Genomic DNA, 17,930 nt, shown 5'->3' on the forward strand with positions numbered 1-17,930 from the left:
CTTTGTCAATTGCTAGAATACTCACCTTAAACATTATTGTTGCCTTCTAGTAAGAATCTTAGTTCATGGAATAAGTACTTATTTTTGTTATTACAAAAGATATGTAATAACCAAAATGCTGGCTTGCATCCATAGATGCTTCTCAAGCAAATCCCGGGACGTCATTCTCCCCTTGTACTCGGCCTTGGTGAGGCCACAGCTGGAGTACTGCTGCAGTTTTGGGCTCCACAATTCAAAAAGGATGTGGAGAAGCTTGGAGTCCAGAGAAAAGCCACGCGCATGATCAGAGGTCAGGAAAACAGACCTTACGACGACGAAAAGCGCAGGCTAGGGGGTGATCTGATGGCCACCTATAAGTTTATCAGAGTGACCACCAGTATCTGGGGGAACGTTTGTTCACCAGGGTGCCCCAAGGGATGATGAGGTCAAACGGTCATAAACTACTGCAAGACCGTTTCAGGCTGGACATAAGGAAGAATTTCTTTACTGCCCGAGCCCCCAAGGTCTGGAACAGCCTGCCGTCAGAGATGGTTCAAGCACCTACATTGAACACCTTCAGGAGCAGTATGGATGCTTATCTTGCTGGGATCCTATGACCCCAGCTGACTTCTTGCCCTTTGGGCGGGGGGCTGGACTCGATGATCTTCCGAGGTCCCTTCCAGCCCTAATGTCTATAAAATCTATGAAATATATAACAGGAACTATGGGCATGTCTGCACATCGCCCTATGGTGACATAGCGATGCGCTAGGGGAGGTTACTGGAGCCATAACAATGTCGCCTTACAGTGACATATAGATGTGACCTAATTTGACTTTGTTCGATAGTGTTTCTGAAAGTTGTCTCTACATGTTTGCTCTTAGTACAGAACCATCTATGTGGGAAAAGGTCTAAGGAGATCATGATTTTTTTAATAGAAATCGCTGAATCTGGAAATCACCCAGCAATAGTCTTTCAGGATATAAAATTAATGGAAAAGTGTTCTGAACCTGAACAGTTTCTAGGGTAAATAGGTGGAGAAAACAGAACATTCTTAAAGAAACACCTTCTACAGCTTAAAAAGTTATCATCCTTAGTCAAAGAGCTTTGGTCAAATCAGGTTTTATAAATTCTAAAGCCACTCAGTACATGGCCTACAAGGTATTAGAATTATGTTTGAGAAACTTTCTTTGGGCCTTTGTGTACTGTATTGTGTGTGGTAAATTTGGAGTACGGTCATTAATAAGGTGACTGAGGGGCTGATGGTGACCAAGTGGTTACTACTAATCCACTAATATAGTATAGTATAATATAGTAACCCATACACACACACACACACACACACACACACACACATTTGCATACACATACATACATACATATATATGCGCGCACACATTCATTTTAATACATTTATGTATACACGCACACATATTCATTTTCATGTTATTATATTAATATTCTATTAATATTATGTGTGTGTGTGTAGGTGTGTATGTATATATGCATATAGTGGTGTTTCATTTTAGTCACAGATAAATGTGGATTTGGGGTTACTTTTTTTAAAGAAAAAAATTGGGAATTCTTTTACATCAGAGAAAGCCAGGATCCCGGCTGATTGGAGATGTGTATTGCATGGAATTTTACTTCAAGAATGCTGTAGTTCAGGGTGTGACAGAATTTAGTTATTAAAAAAAAAATGTCTGACATATATGGGATTTTGCTACTGGTGCAGATATTATATTGTGTGTTAGCTGATATCAATTCCTCTGGCTGTTTTTTGCAAAATTAAACCTTAGTTTGACAATGATAATGGATTATAGATGGGCGTTTGTATGGAGGTCTACTTTGGGGAGGGGGACGTTATTACTTTTGTTTTTAATCTTAAAGTTAGCTTTCTGAAAGAAAGCACTAGATAAACCCACCTGAATGATATTCTAATGGAATATAATTTGATGTAATGTTTATGTGAAATAATTTAGCACTAACTTCAAGTGTGATGATTCAGCACGATAAGAAAAGCCTGATTTGCTGCATCAGAAAACTGAAAAAAGTGAAGGTTTCCATACCTCATTAATATGGCACCCTTGCATTCAGTACACTGTATATTATTATCCTTTGGTTTCTATGAATATAATGAAAATCTTTCCAAGGAATACCTAATAAAGGGATAAATGGGTACCTGCTAAAGTGATAAATGCCTTAATGAATAGTCCAGATACTAAGTAGCCATATTCCTTGTGGAATGAAAAAAATATATAAATAAATAAAAGGAACCTGTCAGTCTGTATACTTTACTACCACTGCTTTGCACATTCGTTTTTTATTCCTTTTTTTTATTCTTCCTGATTGCTGCCAATGTTGGTTGTGGTCATAAACTCTTGTAGTTACATAGTTGAGTGAAGATTTCATTAAAATTGTTTCTCACTAGGAAAGCTATCTGAAGTGAATATTACGTAATTCTATGTACATTTGTTATTGTGGTCTTCAGTACATAACTAACAGAATCAAATGAGTAACTAACACCAATCTTATTTATACCAATTATAGATTCTACAGAGCCAAGAAGCCACATTATGTATGACTCATTGACTAACATGAGATTTTAAAAAATCATTCTTGGTGGCCTGTTAAAGTTTATTAGTTATTAGTTATTAGTTATTGTAACTGAACTTACATTACAGATGCTGTACATTCACTTGGCGTAGATTTTTATTGAGAGAGAAAGCTTGTTCCCATGATGTGGACATTAGTTTATGACTTAGGAAGCTAGATTCCTCTCCCTGCTCTGCCACAGACTTCCTTAGCCTTGAGCATTATCCACATTAGTGTGTAAAATATAGATAATGCACTATTCACTCAAATATAAGATGACCCTGATCTATAACATGACCCCTCAATAATTAAATTCTATATATGGAAAACATACGTTTCTGATAATTTTCCAGGTATAGAATCTAATTCTTGGAGGTTTTCCTTGAATTTGTCCCCTCCCAAATCCACTGGAAGCCCTACGAGTCTTGTAATTAGCTTCCCACTGGCCAGCTTCCGGTGGGAGGATCTACATGCCTGCTTTATGGAAATAGGGAACTCCTCCCTAGCTTGCTCCTGTGGCCATTGGCTAAAGGCAAGAGGCATCCAAGCCCCAAGTCCTCTGGGTTTGGGCCTGCACATAGTATACCTACCAACAGATTTGAGAGTATCTGAAGTCCCAGGCTGAAAAGTCTGGGGTAGAGGATACCTGCTAGTTGTAGCACCACATACGGTGTTTGAATGATTAAGTTTTCCTCAACTGAGAGGATTCGGAACTGATTTGGCTAATTTGACCTGGAATATGAAAAATTTTCAAAAACAAAACACCCTTATCTGTGTAGTTAGGTTCACATTAGTATGTTTGCCCTGTGCTCATTGTTGGTGGCCTTTAATCACCTTCACCTTCATTTCTACTATTGAGCACATGCTGCTTTTGGCAGCAGTTTGATGATAGTGTATTTAATGAGGTTTCTTTGTATACAAATGTATGAGGAGGAGCTTTTAGTCCCCTGGCTAATTTTGGAAAAAACCTCATCTTATATTTGAACAAATAAGTAATAACTCCCAGGGGAGCTGTAAGTTTAAATAAGGGCACCTTAAATGGTAGAACGATTCAGTGTGCCATTTCTGTTCGCCAAAATGCAAGTTAGGTTAAAGTTGTTCATTTTTTGCTGGAGAACAGTGAGGATTGAGGTGTGTTGTTTTGTACGTTTTGAGTTATTAGCACCTTTAGAGACTAAAACCAAAGAGCAAATCATTTGATTGGTTTTAGTAAGGTATGTAGTAGAAGACAGTTTCATAATGAGCTTCAATTGATTCATTAGCTTTTGTTCTGCAAGTCTAATAGCCTTGTCAGAGTGAGTCTCAAGATGAGAGATGCACTGTAGTGAACTAAATTGCTAATTATTTCATCTGCATAGTCATTAGATATTGATGTTTAATTATGACTAGAATTTGATAGGCTGTAATAATAGAATAATTCATTCTTATAGTAAACTGTAAAACCATACTAAAAATAAACCATCTAGAAAAACTAGGCCATCACTTCTGTCTCCATCCATTTCTACCCCGCTTCCTTACAAGAACTGTAATATTTCATTCTGTGTGTTCTTATTGACAGCCAAACGCTTAGCAATGTATCAAGAACCTGATTCAGAGGAGGAGGAAACAGCACCTAAAGGAGTAACATTATCCCAGCGGGACAGTATCTGCAGTCATCAGAGTGTTAAGGCTGTCCATAGAAGCCAAAGTACAAAATCCCACCGACGCACTGGAAGCAGAGCTGAAGCAAAAAGAGCAAGCATCCTCTCCAAACACACTGCATTCAGCAGTCCAATGGTTAGTTGCAAAAATTAAATGTATTTTGTTCTGAATTTTTCAGAAAAACTTCCTTGAAAGAGAAAAGATAACTATATGGTTTATGTTTCATCAGTTTCACATTATTGCTATGAAAATATATTCACATTGTGAATGTACAAATCCACTCTGAAATTGCCAAAAATAAGTCATTCCATACTTTTATATATGAGTGGCTCAAGATTATTGTTAAGTAGAACATCCTATAGGCAGAAAAAGGAGTTGAAGTGATGTTTTCTAAGTGCTATACATCAACACTTGATAATATGAAAGGAAATTCTTTGAGAAGTTGTCATCTTTGATGAGGATGTCCTTTTAAAACCACACTATCTTTTCTGCATCAAGCATTCTGCCTTCTTAGAAAAATGTTTCTCTTTGGTCTGAAAATGTGTAAGAGCTATTTAAAAGGTGGAGGTTGTATGACATTATGTATGTATCATGTAAACTGCTCTCAAATGCAGTGGTTAAAATACAGTGGCACTCAATAATTTCTGTATATTAGCCAACAGCTTCAGAGGCTTCAAGCTTTTTAAGTGTTTTGATATTACATCCAGCTTTCAGTTTCATTGCTGTCTTATTATTTCACTATATAGGTCTAGATGTTGTGTCAGCTAACAGTACAAGACAGTAGAATAATTGCTTTAGGTAAGAGTGGAAAAAGGAAGGAATATGCTGTTCTGATTCATAGTTTCTAGTGTTGGAAGGGACCTGAGTAGATCATCTAGTCCCACCCTCTGCCATGGCAGGAAAGAGTACTGGGATCAAATGACCACAGCAAGGTGTACATCTAGCCTCCTCTTAAAGACCCCCAGGGTAGGATCCAGCACCACTTCTCTTGGAAGTTGGTTCCAGATCCTAGCCACCCTGACCGTGAAGTAGCGCCTCCTGATATCTAGTCTAAATCTACCCTCTGCCAGCTTGTGACCTTTATTCCTGGTCACTCCTGGCAGTGCTCAGAGGAATAGGGACTTCCCCAGTGCCTGCTGATCCCCTCTGACTAGTTTGTAACAGACCACAAGATCCCCCCTCAGCCTTCTCTTGTGGAGGCTGAACAGGTTCAGGGCCCATAGCCTCTCCTCATAGGGCCTGCCCCTGCTGCCCTGATCATGCGAGTGGCCCTCCTTCTGGACCCTCTCCATGCTGTCCACATCCCTCTTGAAGTGCGGCACCCAGAACTGGACGCAGTGCTTCAGCTGCAGCCTGACCAGTGCCGCATAGAGGAGGAGTATTACCTCCTTGGACCTGCTTGAGATGCATCTGTGGATGCATGACAAGGTGTGGTTGGCCTTCCTGACTGCATCCCCAGAGTCAGGATTCCATCCAGAGTCCCCAGATAGCTGAATATTTTGCTAAAATCATCAGTAATACAGAGTTAAGAGCACTGCCGCTTACATTAAAGTTGTCATCATTACACTTTAATATCAACAACTTGCTGAAATGAATGGAGCTGTTTGCAGAATTCTTAGAGCTCCTGAGATGCCCTGCCAGGACATGTTCACAAAATTAAGCAGAAATTCTCTTGAAATGCATGAGACTGCAATAGAGGTGTTATACAGCAAACAGAACCAGCTGAGTCTGAGACCTGATGAAACTACTGAAATACAGAAACTGCAAATTTTTAATGCTGTTCTTTTTTTTTGTCCATTTCAAGGAAAAAGACATCACTCCTGATCCTAACTTGCTAGAAAAAGTGAATGAATGTGCAAGATACCTGGAACTCATGAGAAGCCATGAACAGCCATTAGCTCAGCTCAGCCCTGAACTTTCAGACATCTTTGACTTCTTTATAGCTTTGACTATCTGTAATACCGTTGTTGTCACTTCTCCAAACCAGCCCCGACAAAAGGTAGGTTAGAAGTGGAACAAATATGTGCTTATCTGTTAAATAGGGAGTCACATAAGATTGTCCATTTCAAGAGAGAAGGAGAAGAGGTTATGATGCAGTTCTCAGTACCAATTCACACTTCAATAAGGAAAACAGTCATTGTGAGTTAAACATTAAGGGTCAATCAGTCAGTCAGTAAAAAAAAAAAAAAAAAAAAGTACATCAACTGATTTATTTACCCCAAGAATATTTTTACATGCACCTGAAATTTTTTAAGCATTTCTAAAATCTTTTCCTTCTGGAGTTCACCTATTGTACTTTATTAAATTATATAATTTGCCAAATTTAGGTTTCTTTGTAAGAGTCCACTGCAGTGAAAGCTATATAAGAGCTCCCCTATAAATCTTTTGCCTATATTAATTAATGTATAAAATACTCATATTTTTAGAACGTTTTTTTAAATGGAGATGTGCTGGAGAGAATACCTTGTACATCTTTCAAATGGAGTGAAATAAAATATATAATTTGGACTAATTTTCATAATTGCTGAGTGTAAGTATTATCATTTTCTGATGAGAACTGAAGCAAGGCAATCCTAAGCTAATATATAACAAGATGATGTTGGTGATGATAGTGATGATGATGATGTAACTTGTTATTAGACCTGACTGGAAGGTGGAATTTCCATTTTGTGAAAAATCTATTTCTATTTCAAATTGGAACAAAAATTTGGAATTTTCCATATATAGTAAAAATTCTAGCAACAAAAATATTTGGAACCATTCAAACATGTTGATAATGTTTTTCAATTATGTCAAACCATTATGAATTGTATATAGTATTACATTTTAAAATGAGTAATGCTATACAATAGCCTAAATAAAATGGACTAAATTGGTCAATTCAAAACAAGATGTTTCAGCACTGAATGTAAAGAGAATCAAAATAATTTGTTTTAGCTTTTTCTTGGCTAAAATGTCATTTGAAATGACAAATTTATGTAAAATATTTTGATTACTACACCACTATTGCCAGTGGAAAATTATTCCATTGAAAGTACTAGTTCCAATTACTGTACATACAGAATCTACATTTTATATTAATGCTAGCTTTTGAAGTGTATTACCAGTGTTAGTTCACTAGTAATATCCATTTGCTGATATCTGAAAAGATAAACCAAAACCAGTTTGCTGGCCTCACTCCCCCCTGTCCCCACCATCATGGTGGCACCTCACTGTCCCACTCCACCCCCTCTGCCCCTTTCTGCCACCACCCCGTACTGCCACTGTCTCCAAGAACCGGAGAGGGGAGAGGCCAGCAGCACTGGCCTTCGCCCCCCACACACATGCACACTGTCTCCACTGTCATGGTGGCGCTCTGTCGCCTCTGTTGTACTCCCCTCCCAACCCTCGCCCTTTTCCATCACTGCCGTCATTCTCCTTACATGCAGCACTGGCAAGAGCCATGCCCTTCCAGGAGCTACACCCCCCCCAAGAGTGTTACGGACAGACAGATGGACTAAGCCCTTTGTATACATAGAATTGCTCTTTGATATTGTTTGAAATTTGCATCCCTAGCTTGAGTTAGGAAATATAAAGGTCTAGTCCTCATGTATTTTTTTCTTTGGCTTTCTTTGGTTTTTATTTTCCAAGGTGAGAGTTCGATTTGAATTGAAGTCTCCAGTAAAGACTATAGAAGACTTCATTCGAAGATTCACTCCCAGCCGCCTGACCGCTGGATCTAACAACAGTAGTTCATCGAGCTTGGCTACCAGTAAATCAATGCACAGATTTGGCTCTAGTCTTCTTTCATCTACATCTACTGAGAGTACTTTATTAAAACTGGAAGAGAAGCTGACATACTCTGTGCAGATGAATAACAATGGATATAGTGCACAGCAGGAGAAGAGGGCTATAGAGAGTGGGCCTGAGGAAGGAGAACTCCGTTATGAGGCAGAGAGTCCAGATGAAGCAGCACTCGTCTACGCAGCTAGGGCATATAATTGTACTCTGGTTGGAAGGCTGTCTGACCAGGTATCAATAGAGCTACCTCACCTGGGAACGTTAACCTTTGAAGTCTTACACACACTGGGCTTTGATTCCATCAGAAAGAGAATGTCAGTGGTGGTTAGACACCCCATTACCGATGAAATAAATGTTTACACCAAAGGAGCGGATTCAGTTATTATGGATCTTCTTCTGCCTTGTTCATCAGGTATAGCTCTCTTCTTCTAATACACTCCTAAATAACTCAGCATAACAGATTGCGGTTCTCTGGTATACTGGCATGTATGCATAGAGATGTGAGAAATCTCTCTTCTTTTATAATCTTCTGCTGTTGATAACCCCTGACATTTTTGCAACTGGATTATTAGTCCTTAGCCTAAAGGTGTATGGAATTGCTTTGAATTTGAGATCTTACAATGACAGGCCTTGTTTCAAGTAAATACTTCTCAAGATATGGTGATTTATCTTTCATCTAGTACATTTTTCCAACATTGCTTGCTTATTAAGCAGTTTTTGAATGAAACCTAGATATTTCTTCTTGCAACTCCTGTTTTCATTATAATCAATAATGATATATTATCTTTTGTGACAGTACATTTATATATTAGTATTGCAGCAGACTATGATGCTAAGTGGCATTTTAAATGTATTAGCTATCAAGTTGACACACAGGCTTCCAGAAAGTAATGAAGCATTGTTTAGGTTGTAGGGCTCTTTTTTAAAGAAGCAGATGATTAGCAGAGAGCGAACTTCTAACTGTGAACAGGTAGTTTGTCTTTTTAATTAAAAATACTTTTCACCTATCTCAAATAGATCTATATGCTACAAACTAGAAGTGATTTTAAATAGCTGCCAGTTTTAATCAGGTAGTTTTAAAGATAGCTTGGCTGGCTTTCATACATTTATTTGAGATGCAGTTTTTCAATTTGCATGATAGGCCATTTGCTATCTGTTCAATATTTGATTTTTTCCACCATTTAATAGTTAACTCAGGGTGAATGAACAGAATTCAAGTGGATTACAGACACTTCCTGTGTGTCACATTCTGCATTTGTGGTCACTTTAAATTTTACTGAAGGTTCTTGCAGTGAACAATATTGGAAGAATCTTACTGTGTAATTTTTGTTTAATCGACTACAGCAAAACGTTGGCATTAGATTTCTGTGTTACAGAAATATAAATCAGACAATTGAGAACCCCTTGTGCTTTTCTCACTACAAATTATTTACAAATAAGATTTTCTTTATTCTATTTTCATTTTATTTTCTTATTTTTCTTTTAAAGCTTTGATAAGATTTCTTATATTTTACCCTGTCTTTATCTAGGTGTTTCTCCTTTTTATTCCCCTGTGTTTTTTCTTCTTCAGCCCCATTGACCCAATTTAAAGCCTTCTCACTAGGTTAGTGATCCTGTGAGCAAATATACTCTTCCTCTCTTCTTGGTTAGATGCATCATAGATCTGCTCAGGAGACATCCTTCTTGGAACACAATCCTTTACTTAAAATAAGACCCTGTAGGCAACACCATCTGTGCTGCTACAAATGGGTCTCCAGGATGCAGTTTTCCTTGCTTGGGACTTGTCTTTGACCAAAAAGATAAAAGAGAACGCAACCTGTCAGCTCAGGCAAACTAACCCAAGCAACCCTATGGCTGTTAATGACCAGTAAATTATAGCACACTATTGCTAATCAGTACTATTGTAAAACAAATATATTAAGCATAAATCAAATATACACCAAGAAACTGCTAGGAAAGAAATCCTAATATTCTTGTCTTAGGCTTCAATGCGATATGATTTTACTGATAAGATTTTGTCAAAGTCCATAATCTGCATATTCAACCATCAGGTCTCATTGCCAGATATTAATGAGCACAAGGATCTATATGGAGGAAAATGTCTTTAAAATGACAATAGCAAGCCAGAAAACAGATATACAAATGCTATACATTTAAATACCTTAACTTTTGAAAACTCAGAAATGATCCTGGAATCTCGAAAAGTCTTTTAATCTATTAAAGTAGCACTTTCGGTATCTACTGTTGAGACAATAAAATCTGACGGTCTCAAACAATATAGAGGTATTTTAAAAGCACTTGGATTACTCTTCTAATATAATATTCCTTTGTCTTAATAGTCTATTTTGGCTCAGTCTGCCTGTGCCCCTGGCCCTGCCTCCTCCCTTCTTAGACACTGAACCCGCTTTGACTCTCTGCCTGGGACTCTGGCCCTGCCTCTGCCCTGCTCTGGGCACTGAGCTTACTTCAGCTGCCTATTCCTGTCTTGGCTACAGCCTGTTTTGGGGCTGCAGCTCCTCAGACCTAGGAGGCACCAGTTGCCAAGCCAGAGGGTGGGAGGGTCCCCCGCATAGGTGACTGCTAGGGTGTGCATGGGGGTGCATGTGCCCCCCCAACAGGGTTGGTGCCCCTCCTGATGGCCAGCACTGATGCTGTTTGGTAGGGCCAGTGCCCCTCCTGACAGGGTCAGGAACTTCTGCATGTCCCCCCCGTAAAGTTCAGGAGTCACCAGTCACTCATGGTCCCCCATGCGCTTCACGGCAGACCCAGAAGTGGACTGGAAGTACTTCTGATCCACTTCCAGGTTCACCGCTGAGAGCACAGGGAACAACCCACCCTCGTGCTTCTGTGGTTCACTCCATCCGCCCCACCATCTCAGTGTTCACAAGCTGTGCCAGGTACCTCAAAGTACATAGAAAATACATATTCAGCCATAGACACAGCTTTATTGTTTAATTTCTCCGAATTGAATCGGAGGCTTCCAATTCAATTCGGAGAAATTAAAGGGTCTCCTGATTAGATTCAGAGATTCAGCTGCTAAATCGGGCCAAATCTCCTCCAAATCAAATCAGCAACCAAAGCTTTGCACAGCCCTAATAGCCTGCTCGTGGTCCACCTCTTAGCCACATGCATCTAACTGCAGAGCTCTTCTTCCCTGTTTGGACTCCAGGGCCAGATGTCCTACCCTGGCTTCAGCTCTGGTTTATCTCTCCCAGGCCCTGTCCCTTTCTGGTCAGGTGACTCCACAGGGTTGACTGCTGGTACCCTCTAATTTGGCTTACCATCTATTCTCGAAAGAAGCCCACTGTCACAGTGTACTAAGGTGCCTGCTTCTTTAAGGGCAGAAACTGCCTCGAGAGAGGCCCCTAGCATCAGGCAGGAACCCCATAGCTGCAGGTTACCGTGGCAGGAGGAATGAGAGAATTAGCCCGCACCTGCTAGCGGTCAGCTGACTGGAAGAGGCAGGGCCTAGGCACATATAAACCCCAGGGCTGAGACTAGAAGGGAGTTCTCTGTCAGCAGCCAAGGGGGAAGGAGCTCTCTTAGAGAAAGCTAAGTGGAGATGTTTGACTGCGTGTTCTGCTTCTGATGGGATTAAGAGGCTTCAAGGGCTCACCAGGGACCCTGGCCTGCAAGGCATTTAGTGCTAGGGGAGAGGTTTAATGATTTTAAAGGGACAGAGCACGCCCTCTACTGCTTGCATTATGTTATAGCCCAGGGGCTCATATTTTGATTTCTGTCTGTAAACTGGTGGATTGGGCTGAGGCTACTGGGGAAGGAGGATGCCTCATTGGGGGCCCACTAGTGTGGGGACCCCAGTGCCAGGGGCGCAGCAACAAAGGGGGTGAGCAAACCCCAGCACCAGGGGTGCGGTGACAAAGGGGGTGAACAGACCCCAGCACCAGGGGGCACAGAGAGTGAGAGAGAGAGAGAGAGAGACAGGGCTGTGGACAGCCCCAGCACCAGGGGGCACAGAGAGAGAGAGACAGGGCTGCAGAGAGCCCAGCGGTGACCTGAGGCCAAGTTAAACTAAGCCCTCGGAGGGACAATGTGTGAATGCCATCTGTGAGGCTTGGGGCATGGTAAAGGGGCGGTTTGGAGCCACGCATCTAGCCCATAAGGCTGAGGGTGTCCCATGAGGCATCCATTTTGAGCAGCACCCAAAAAAGGGTCCAAGAACCCACAGGGTCAACGGGGTCCATCAGGACCGTGTCTAAATGTAAACTCGAAGGCAGCCTCCCTGTATTATAATTACCAGCAAGACAAGCCAGGAGAGGAAAAGGGTGCCTATTGGGCAAGATTGGCACAACCACAGAGCCCTAAGGCTGTCATGGCCATTCCTGGGGATCCCCTGTGATGGCCATCCCTGTGACACCCACCTGTAGCAGTTTCTCCTGCAGAGGAACTAGCATTGCAATAGGCTTCCTACTGTTCCTGCAGGCATTGTCCTTTTGTGCAACTAGCTCTGCAGTAAGCACTCCTAATTCCTGCTTCCCTGGGTCAGCTCTCCTTCACCTTCCTCCCTTTCAGGGCTCTCCCTGGGCTCATTCTCCCTTAAAGTAACAGAAAGTCCCAAGCTCTCTGTTGCAGAGCAGGACAGCCCAAAATATAATGAATAATGCTCTAGTTGTAAAACAATAATATGCATATTGATCATTTTCCAGAGCAGAAAATACTTTTGCAGGCACTCTGGCAGGACTAGCACTGATAGCACAAGTGGGCAGGTGTGAAAACATGATCCTTTAAAATATTCCAGCAAAAGACAGAGGATGTTTAGAAAATGATAGAAATTTGCGATGTAACTAAATGCAAGCAAGTGAAAGATGTGAAGCTTATCATACTGAATGAATATGCTAGACATCAAAAAAGTTGTTCCCCAAATATAGATTGAATTGCAGAGGACTGCACAAGAAAATCACAATATATAACTCCGTATGCGTGCGTGCGTGTGTGTGTGTGTAACTGTTTTCTTGTGCTGTCCTCTGTAGGGCAACACGGGGGGTTTTTAGACACACACACACAAGTTTCTATATAGAATAACATTGAATTATTATTAGTTGTATACGTGTGTGTGTGTAACTATTAATAATTCAGTGTTATATTTTAATATATATAACCTGTGTGTGTGTATAATGTAGAATTAATATTGTTTATGTGAATTTGCAAAGGGAACATGGGTATTAAAAATATAAATAAAGAAAATAAAATGTGTTTTTTGACTGTATATCTGTCAGTAAATCAGACACTGTGACTTCTGTCAAACATGCTTAAAAATTAAGGAGTCCCCAATCAGCCCCTGCTGTCACTACAATCCTGTTACCATTGTCATAGTCCATGCAGTCAGTTGCATAGGATGATCATTTAGTAGAGAGCAGATCAGTTGCTGCTGCTGTTGCTGTTGCTGCCCTGCAAATGGTGATAGCACTGCTTGACTATCGCTGGTGAGGCTATCAGAGAGCCGGCTGTTGTTTCTGTCTTACTTCTCGTTGAAGTAGGGAAGAGAGGACAGAGCACTCTGGGATACTGGGGATTCAGAGGGACCTATCAATATGTTCTATTTCTTGCTGATCAGCCACTTTTATGGCAGATCAGCCATATTTTTTGAGTGACAAATGGCAGGAATGTTTAAAGTTGCTTTTGTCATGCTAAAACAGCCTACATGGCACAACAAATGTAATATATCTCAGGCCTTAATCTACGTGATATCAGCCTGCCATGTTTGATGCTTTTTTTTAAGTTACAGTCCCAGTGTTGGTAGGCCACCGTATTAGTTCAAAATTGTTTCCTAAAGGGACATGAACCTTGAAGCAGTGGATCCAAGCAAGATAAAAGGTAGGTTTAGGCAAATAATAACAGAAATATTGCAGTCTATCTGCCAAACCACTGTTAATAATAAAGCTTGGGAAGGGCAGTAGTCTTTGGGAAACTGCCAAAAGACCATCTCGCCTCTTTTTACACTAAGAACATAGTCAATTTACATAAAAGAAGAGAAAATAACATAAATAACAGCCCTACCCTTTGGAGAGCTTTTTACCCAGTAATGGAAATGATAACGAATACATGAAACCCATTAAGCACTGTGGTATTGGCTTCACTGAGAAATACTGAGGCACTACGGTAATAGGGAACAGTACAATAGGATAAACACCATATGTTTATACTCTAGATGACTATGCCAGTCATTTCACTCTTCATTTCATCTGATATTAGAAAGTTGTCAGTTCTCCAAAGTCACTAGTATTGCTGGGAAAGGTTACGAAAAATGGCAGGATTCCATGCCAAACTATGCCTTGTAAACATTTCTAATCATAATTTTGAGCCCTTTAAAGCAACCAGTACGTCTCTAAAATTCTAAAAACCCAGATAAAAGGTAGACTTTTGGAAACTACTTCAAATGTCATGGGGACATAAGAAAATTGCTGTATAGACACACTGAGGGCATATCAATGTAGTCTTAGAATTAGAATTAGAACTTCTGCTTTGTTCACATTGTCTTCCAAAAGAGATGTAGCATACCTACCCTTGAATAGCAATAGCTAGCCAATAAGCACACCTGAAAAGCTGATCTTATTAGCATGCAGTAAGGCTTTGCATCCATTTTGGAATGTAGCATGGCTTCCCTAGTGTGGTCCTCAAGCAATATAGATATGCTCTACTCTTTCAGCATAAAGGCCTTTATTTTCTCTTATCTGCTTGTATATTTCCTTCAATACCAAAATTAGAAACAACTTGTATTGTTGATAAGTATTACAAGAGTAAGTTGTACTTGTGTCTCTCTTGATCTGACATAATAAAAAGATGCACATCATCCCTTTCCAAACCTTGACGATACCAATAGCAAACAATATCAAAACATTCTTCATCAGACACAAAATAATATATCCTGGGCACATCTACACATTCATTAATGCGTAGTAGTTACTGTGCATTTAGTTTAGTGCTTGCTTAATGAAGTACTAACTAAAAGCGCAGTAATCAGAATGATTGCTCAGTAGCGTCAGCAAACGCCTTTTTTGTGACAGTACTGTGCAGTAGCCTAATAATACTGCACAGTAGCATATTAGCACTGTTAACTACTGTGCAATGTTATTAGGCTACTGCGCATTAAGTGTCTTGTGTAGATGCACCCCTGGACACCTTTTTAAAAAGTACTATCTCTTCATACACATTTGCCTAGAAATATGTTTGTTAATTAATAGCCCATCTGTTTCTGCTTATTGCCAATTTGAATGTGTACTTCTCTATGTGATATAACTAGTTGTTGTAGAGATGAGCATGGTGTCACAGAAGACCTATATTAATAAATAACAAACAAAGAACTAATTGTCATACAAGTATTTTTGTGATTTTTTTTTTTTTTAATGAGAAAAAAGCAGGTAGTATGTAAGAATTGTTTCTAAATACAGTGCTTTTCAAAGTTTCCCTTGAGGCCTCAGCAGCTCTTTCTAATTACCTTCTCTGAGGCCATTTAGTTGATGTTATTTTTCATTCATTAGTTTTTCCTTTTATTCTTACCTAGATGACCCTAGAGGCAAACACCAAAAAAAAATTGAAAGCAAAACTCAGAATTACCTTAATCTGTATGCTGTCGATGGGCTAAGGACCTTGTGTATTGCCAAGAGAGTAAGTAAATGCAGTATCTTAGTTTGCTTTTAAGGCATGTATTGACACATCTTTTCATTTCAGTAGATTACTAATGCTATTTGTCACGATTTTTCTTTATTTATAACTTGTTCATTTTACTCAGTAATGAACTAATGTTTCTGCATCTCTCTGTATGTGTGCTTACATTTCTATTTTAAATAGGTTCTCAGCAAAGATGAATATGCTTGCTGGTTAAAAAGTCATTTGGAAGCAGAATCTTGTATTGAAAACCGTGAAGAACTACTGTTTCAATCAGCCCTTCATATAGAAAAGAATCTGCATCTGCTGGGTAATGACATGAGAATTGAATGTGAAATTACAGTATGTTAACAATTTTCAAAGCTTGAATTCAAAGCTCTGCTCTTTCGTTTTAAATATTTTGTATTGGTATAGAAATTGATGGACTTTATCTTGGGCTTTCTCATAACTGGCTCTTTTACAGCATTACAAAACCATGAGATAATTAACGTAAGAGGCATATCATGTTTGCCTTGCCCAGTTCACCGTTTGATCCCTGATAGAATACCAGTAAAGTCAGTGGAATGATCCCATGGAAGAATCGTCTTCAGTGGGATCTACTGACCTAAGTAAGATAACCAGGATATGGTCTAAATTGCCTATGAAATTTCATTATTTAATGCAGCTTTAAAATACCAGGGATTTTCCAGGGCTACTCTGGCAACAGACAGTTTGACAACATGATCTTTAGAGACTGTATTGATGACCGGCATCATGGTCCAGTAGACTGAGATTGATTGATTGCAAGTCTGGGAGGTAGGCACTTAATTTATTCTAGGCTCTCCAGGATAAACTTGTGTGAGCTTATGAAAGCTGTTTAGGATTGTCAGTCTTTTCTGGGTTGTGTATAACACCGCTTCATTTGAAAGCACTGATGAAACTTCCAGGGACTTAAATAGGACCAGAGTTAAGGTCATGCCTTAAATATTCTGGACAACCTGCATTGAAACCCCTCTAGGAGAATTGTCCCACAAACATTTAAGCCCACACTTTTTTCAGAAGTAACAGTTGGTAATATTTTTGTTGTACCAACTATGTAGTTATAAGAGAGGTCAGAAAAGTTCTCAAGCACAAAATGTCCCCCCTTAGGCCTGGGAAAGAGACTGATACAGCCTAAGCCAAAGAGCAGCTAAAACTATGACTTGTGTACAGGGATCCTGTTTTTCTCTGATTTAAAAAAATCCCCAATTTTCAGTTTTAAAAAAGTAACCCCAAATCCACATTTTTCCATGATTTAAATGAAACACCACTATATTTATATCTATATATAAGTAGTGTTTCATTTAAATCATGGAAATACATGGATTTGGGGTTACTCTTTTTTAACCAAAAACTGGGGATTTTTTTTAAATCGGAGAAAACCAGGATCTCTGCATCATGTTTAACTCTATGACTTGAAAGAATATAGTCACTTGAAAAAGGAGAAAGAGGCAATAACGCTTTATGGAGCAGATTTCTTCCGATAACTTCTCTTTCTTCCTCAGGTTCTACCTCGTATTAAGCTTAGATATCAGTTTTTCCCAGACTAAGGGAAGGGCGTTTTGTGCCCAGAAGATTTCCTAACGTCTCTTTCAACCACATATTTTGGTCCAGAAGATATTACCAAGCAAATCTTGTTTCTCACGTATCCCTCAGACTGTCATGGCTACAACACTATACCTCTTCATTTTTGCATATGTAAGTTTTCTGCTGAGTTCAGCCAGACAGCTCAAATATCTTAAGCTAAGCATATATGTGTAAGCATGTATGTGTATACAAAATCAGGATCTATGTGTTCTGTAAAAAAGAGGATAATAATACATCGTAGGAATGCAGTTAAAACCTTTCCATACAAATCCATTCACATTTGCATTCACATAAGCAGTCCAAATGTTAAGTCGTCTTGTTTATATTTATTTACTTAAAGTAAATGTCCCAAGTGCCTGTGTGCAGCAAATTATAAATATCCATTATTCCCTCAGGCAGTGAGTTTGTTTCTTTGGCAAACGTAAATGGGATAATGCTAACATTTTAAATAATTTAAAAACATTTCAATTGTTGACTCTGGGTGCCCACATAGATGCTAATAATTATATAGAAGGAAGAGGTCCTGCTGGAGGATTCCTGATCTATTACCAGTGGCAGGAATCCCCTCTTGAACCAAACCCATTAGAGAGCATGGGTCCCCAGTGACCTTGCCATCTCCTCTCCTATGTTCTGAGAAAGTCCGAACAAGAACTCCTATGGGTAGAACTAACTTCTGTCATAACTAGATCTCCTGTGCTCTGGAACCAT

The 17,930-nt window shown here is 39.5% G+C and overlaps 1 protein-coding gene across 3 annotated transcripts in view; it reads left to right on the forward strand.

The window, feature by feature from the left end:
* ATP10A (ATPase phospholipid transporting 10A (putative)) overlaps positions 1-17,930 on the forward strand; it is a 171,143-nt gene that overhangs the window by 131,201 nt on the left and 22,012 nt on the right. For all 3 annotated transcript variants that reach the window (XM_090064948.1, XM_090064939.1, XM_090064932.1), the window contains exons 8-12: positions 4,132-4,349; positions 6,019-6,213; positions 7,845-8,406; positions 15,514-15,617; positions 15,801-15,927. In XM_090064948.1, the coding sequence (XP_089921074.1) occupies positions 4,132-4,349; positions 6,019-6,213; positions 7,845-8,406; positions 15,514-15,617; positions 15,801-15,927 (1,206 nt within the window). The remainder of the gene's footprint in view (positions 1-4,131; positions 4,350-6,018; positions 6,214-7,844; positions 8,407-15,513; positions 15,618-15,800; positions 15,928-17,930) is intronic.

This window comes from Crocodylus siamensis, chromosome 1, assembly GCF_052110815.1.
Source record: "Crocodylus siamensis isolate JL-2025a chromosome 1, ASM5211081v1, whole genome shotgun sequence".
NCBI lineage: Eukaryota > Metazoa > Chordata > Crocodylia > Crocodylidae > Crocodylus > Crocodylus siamensis.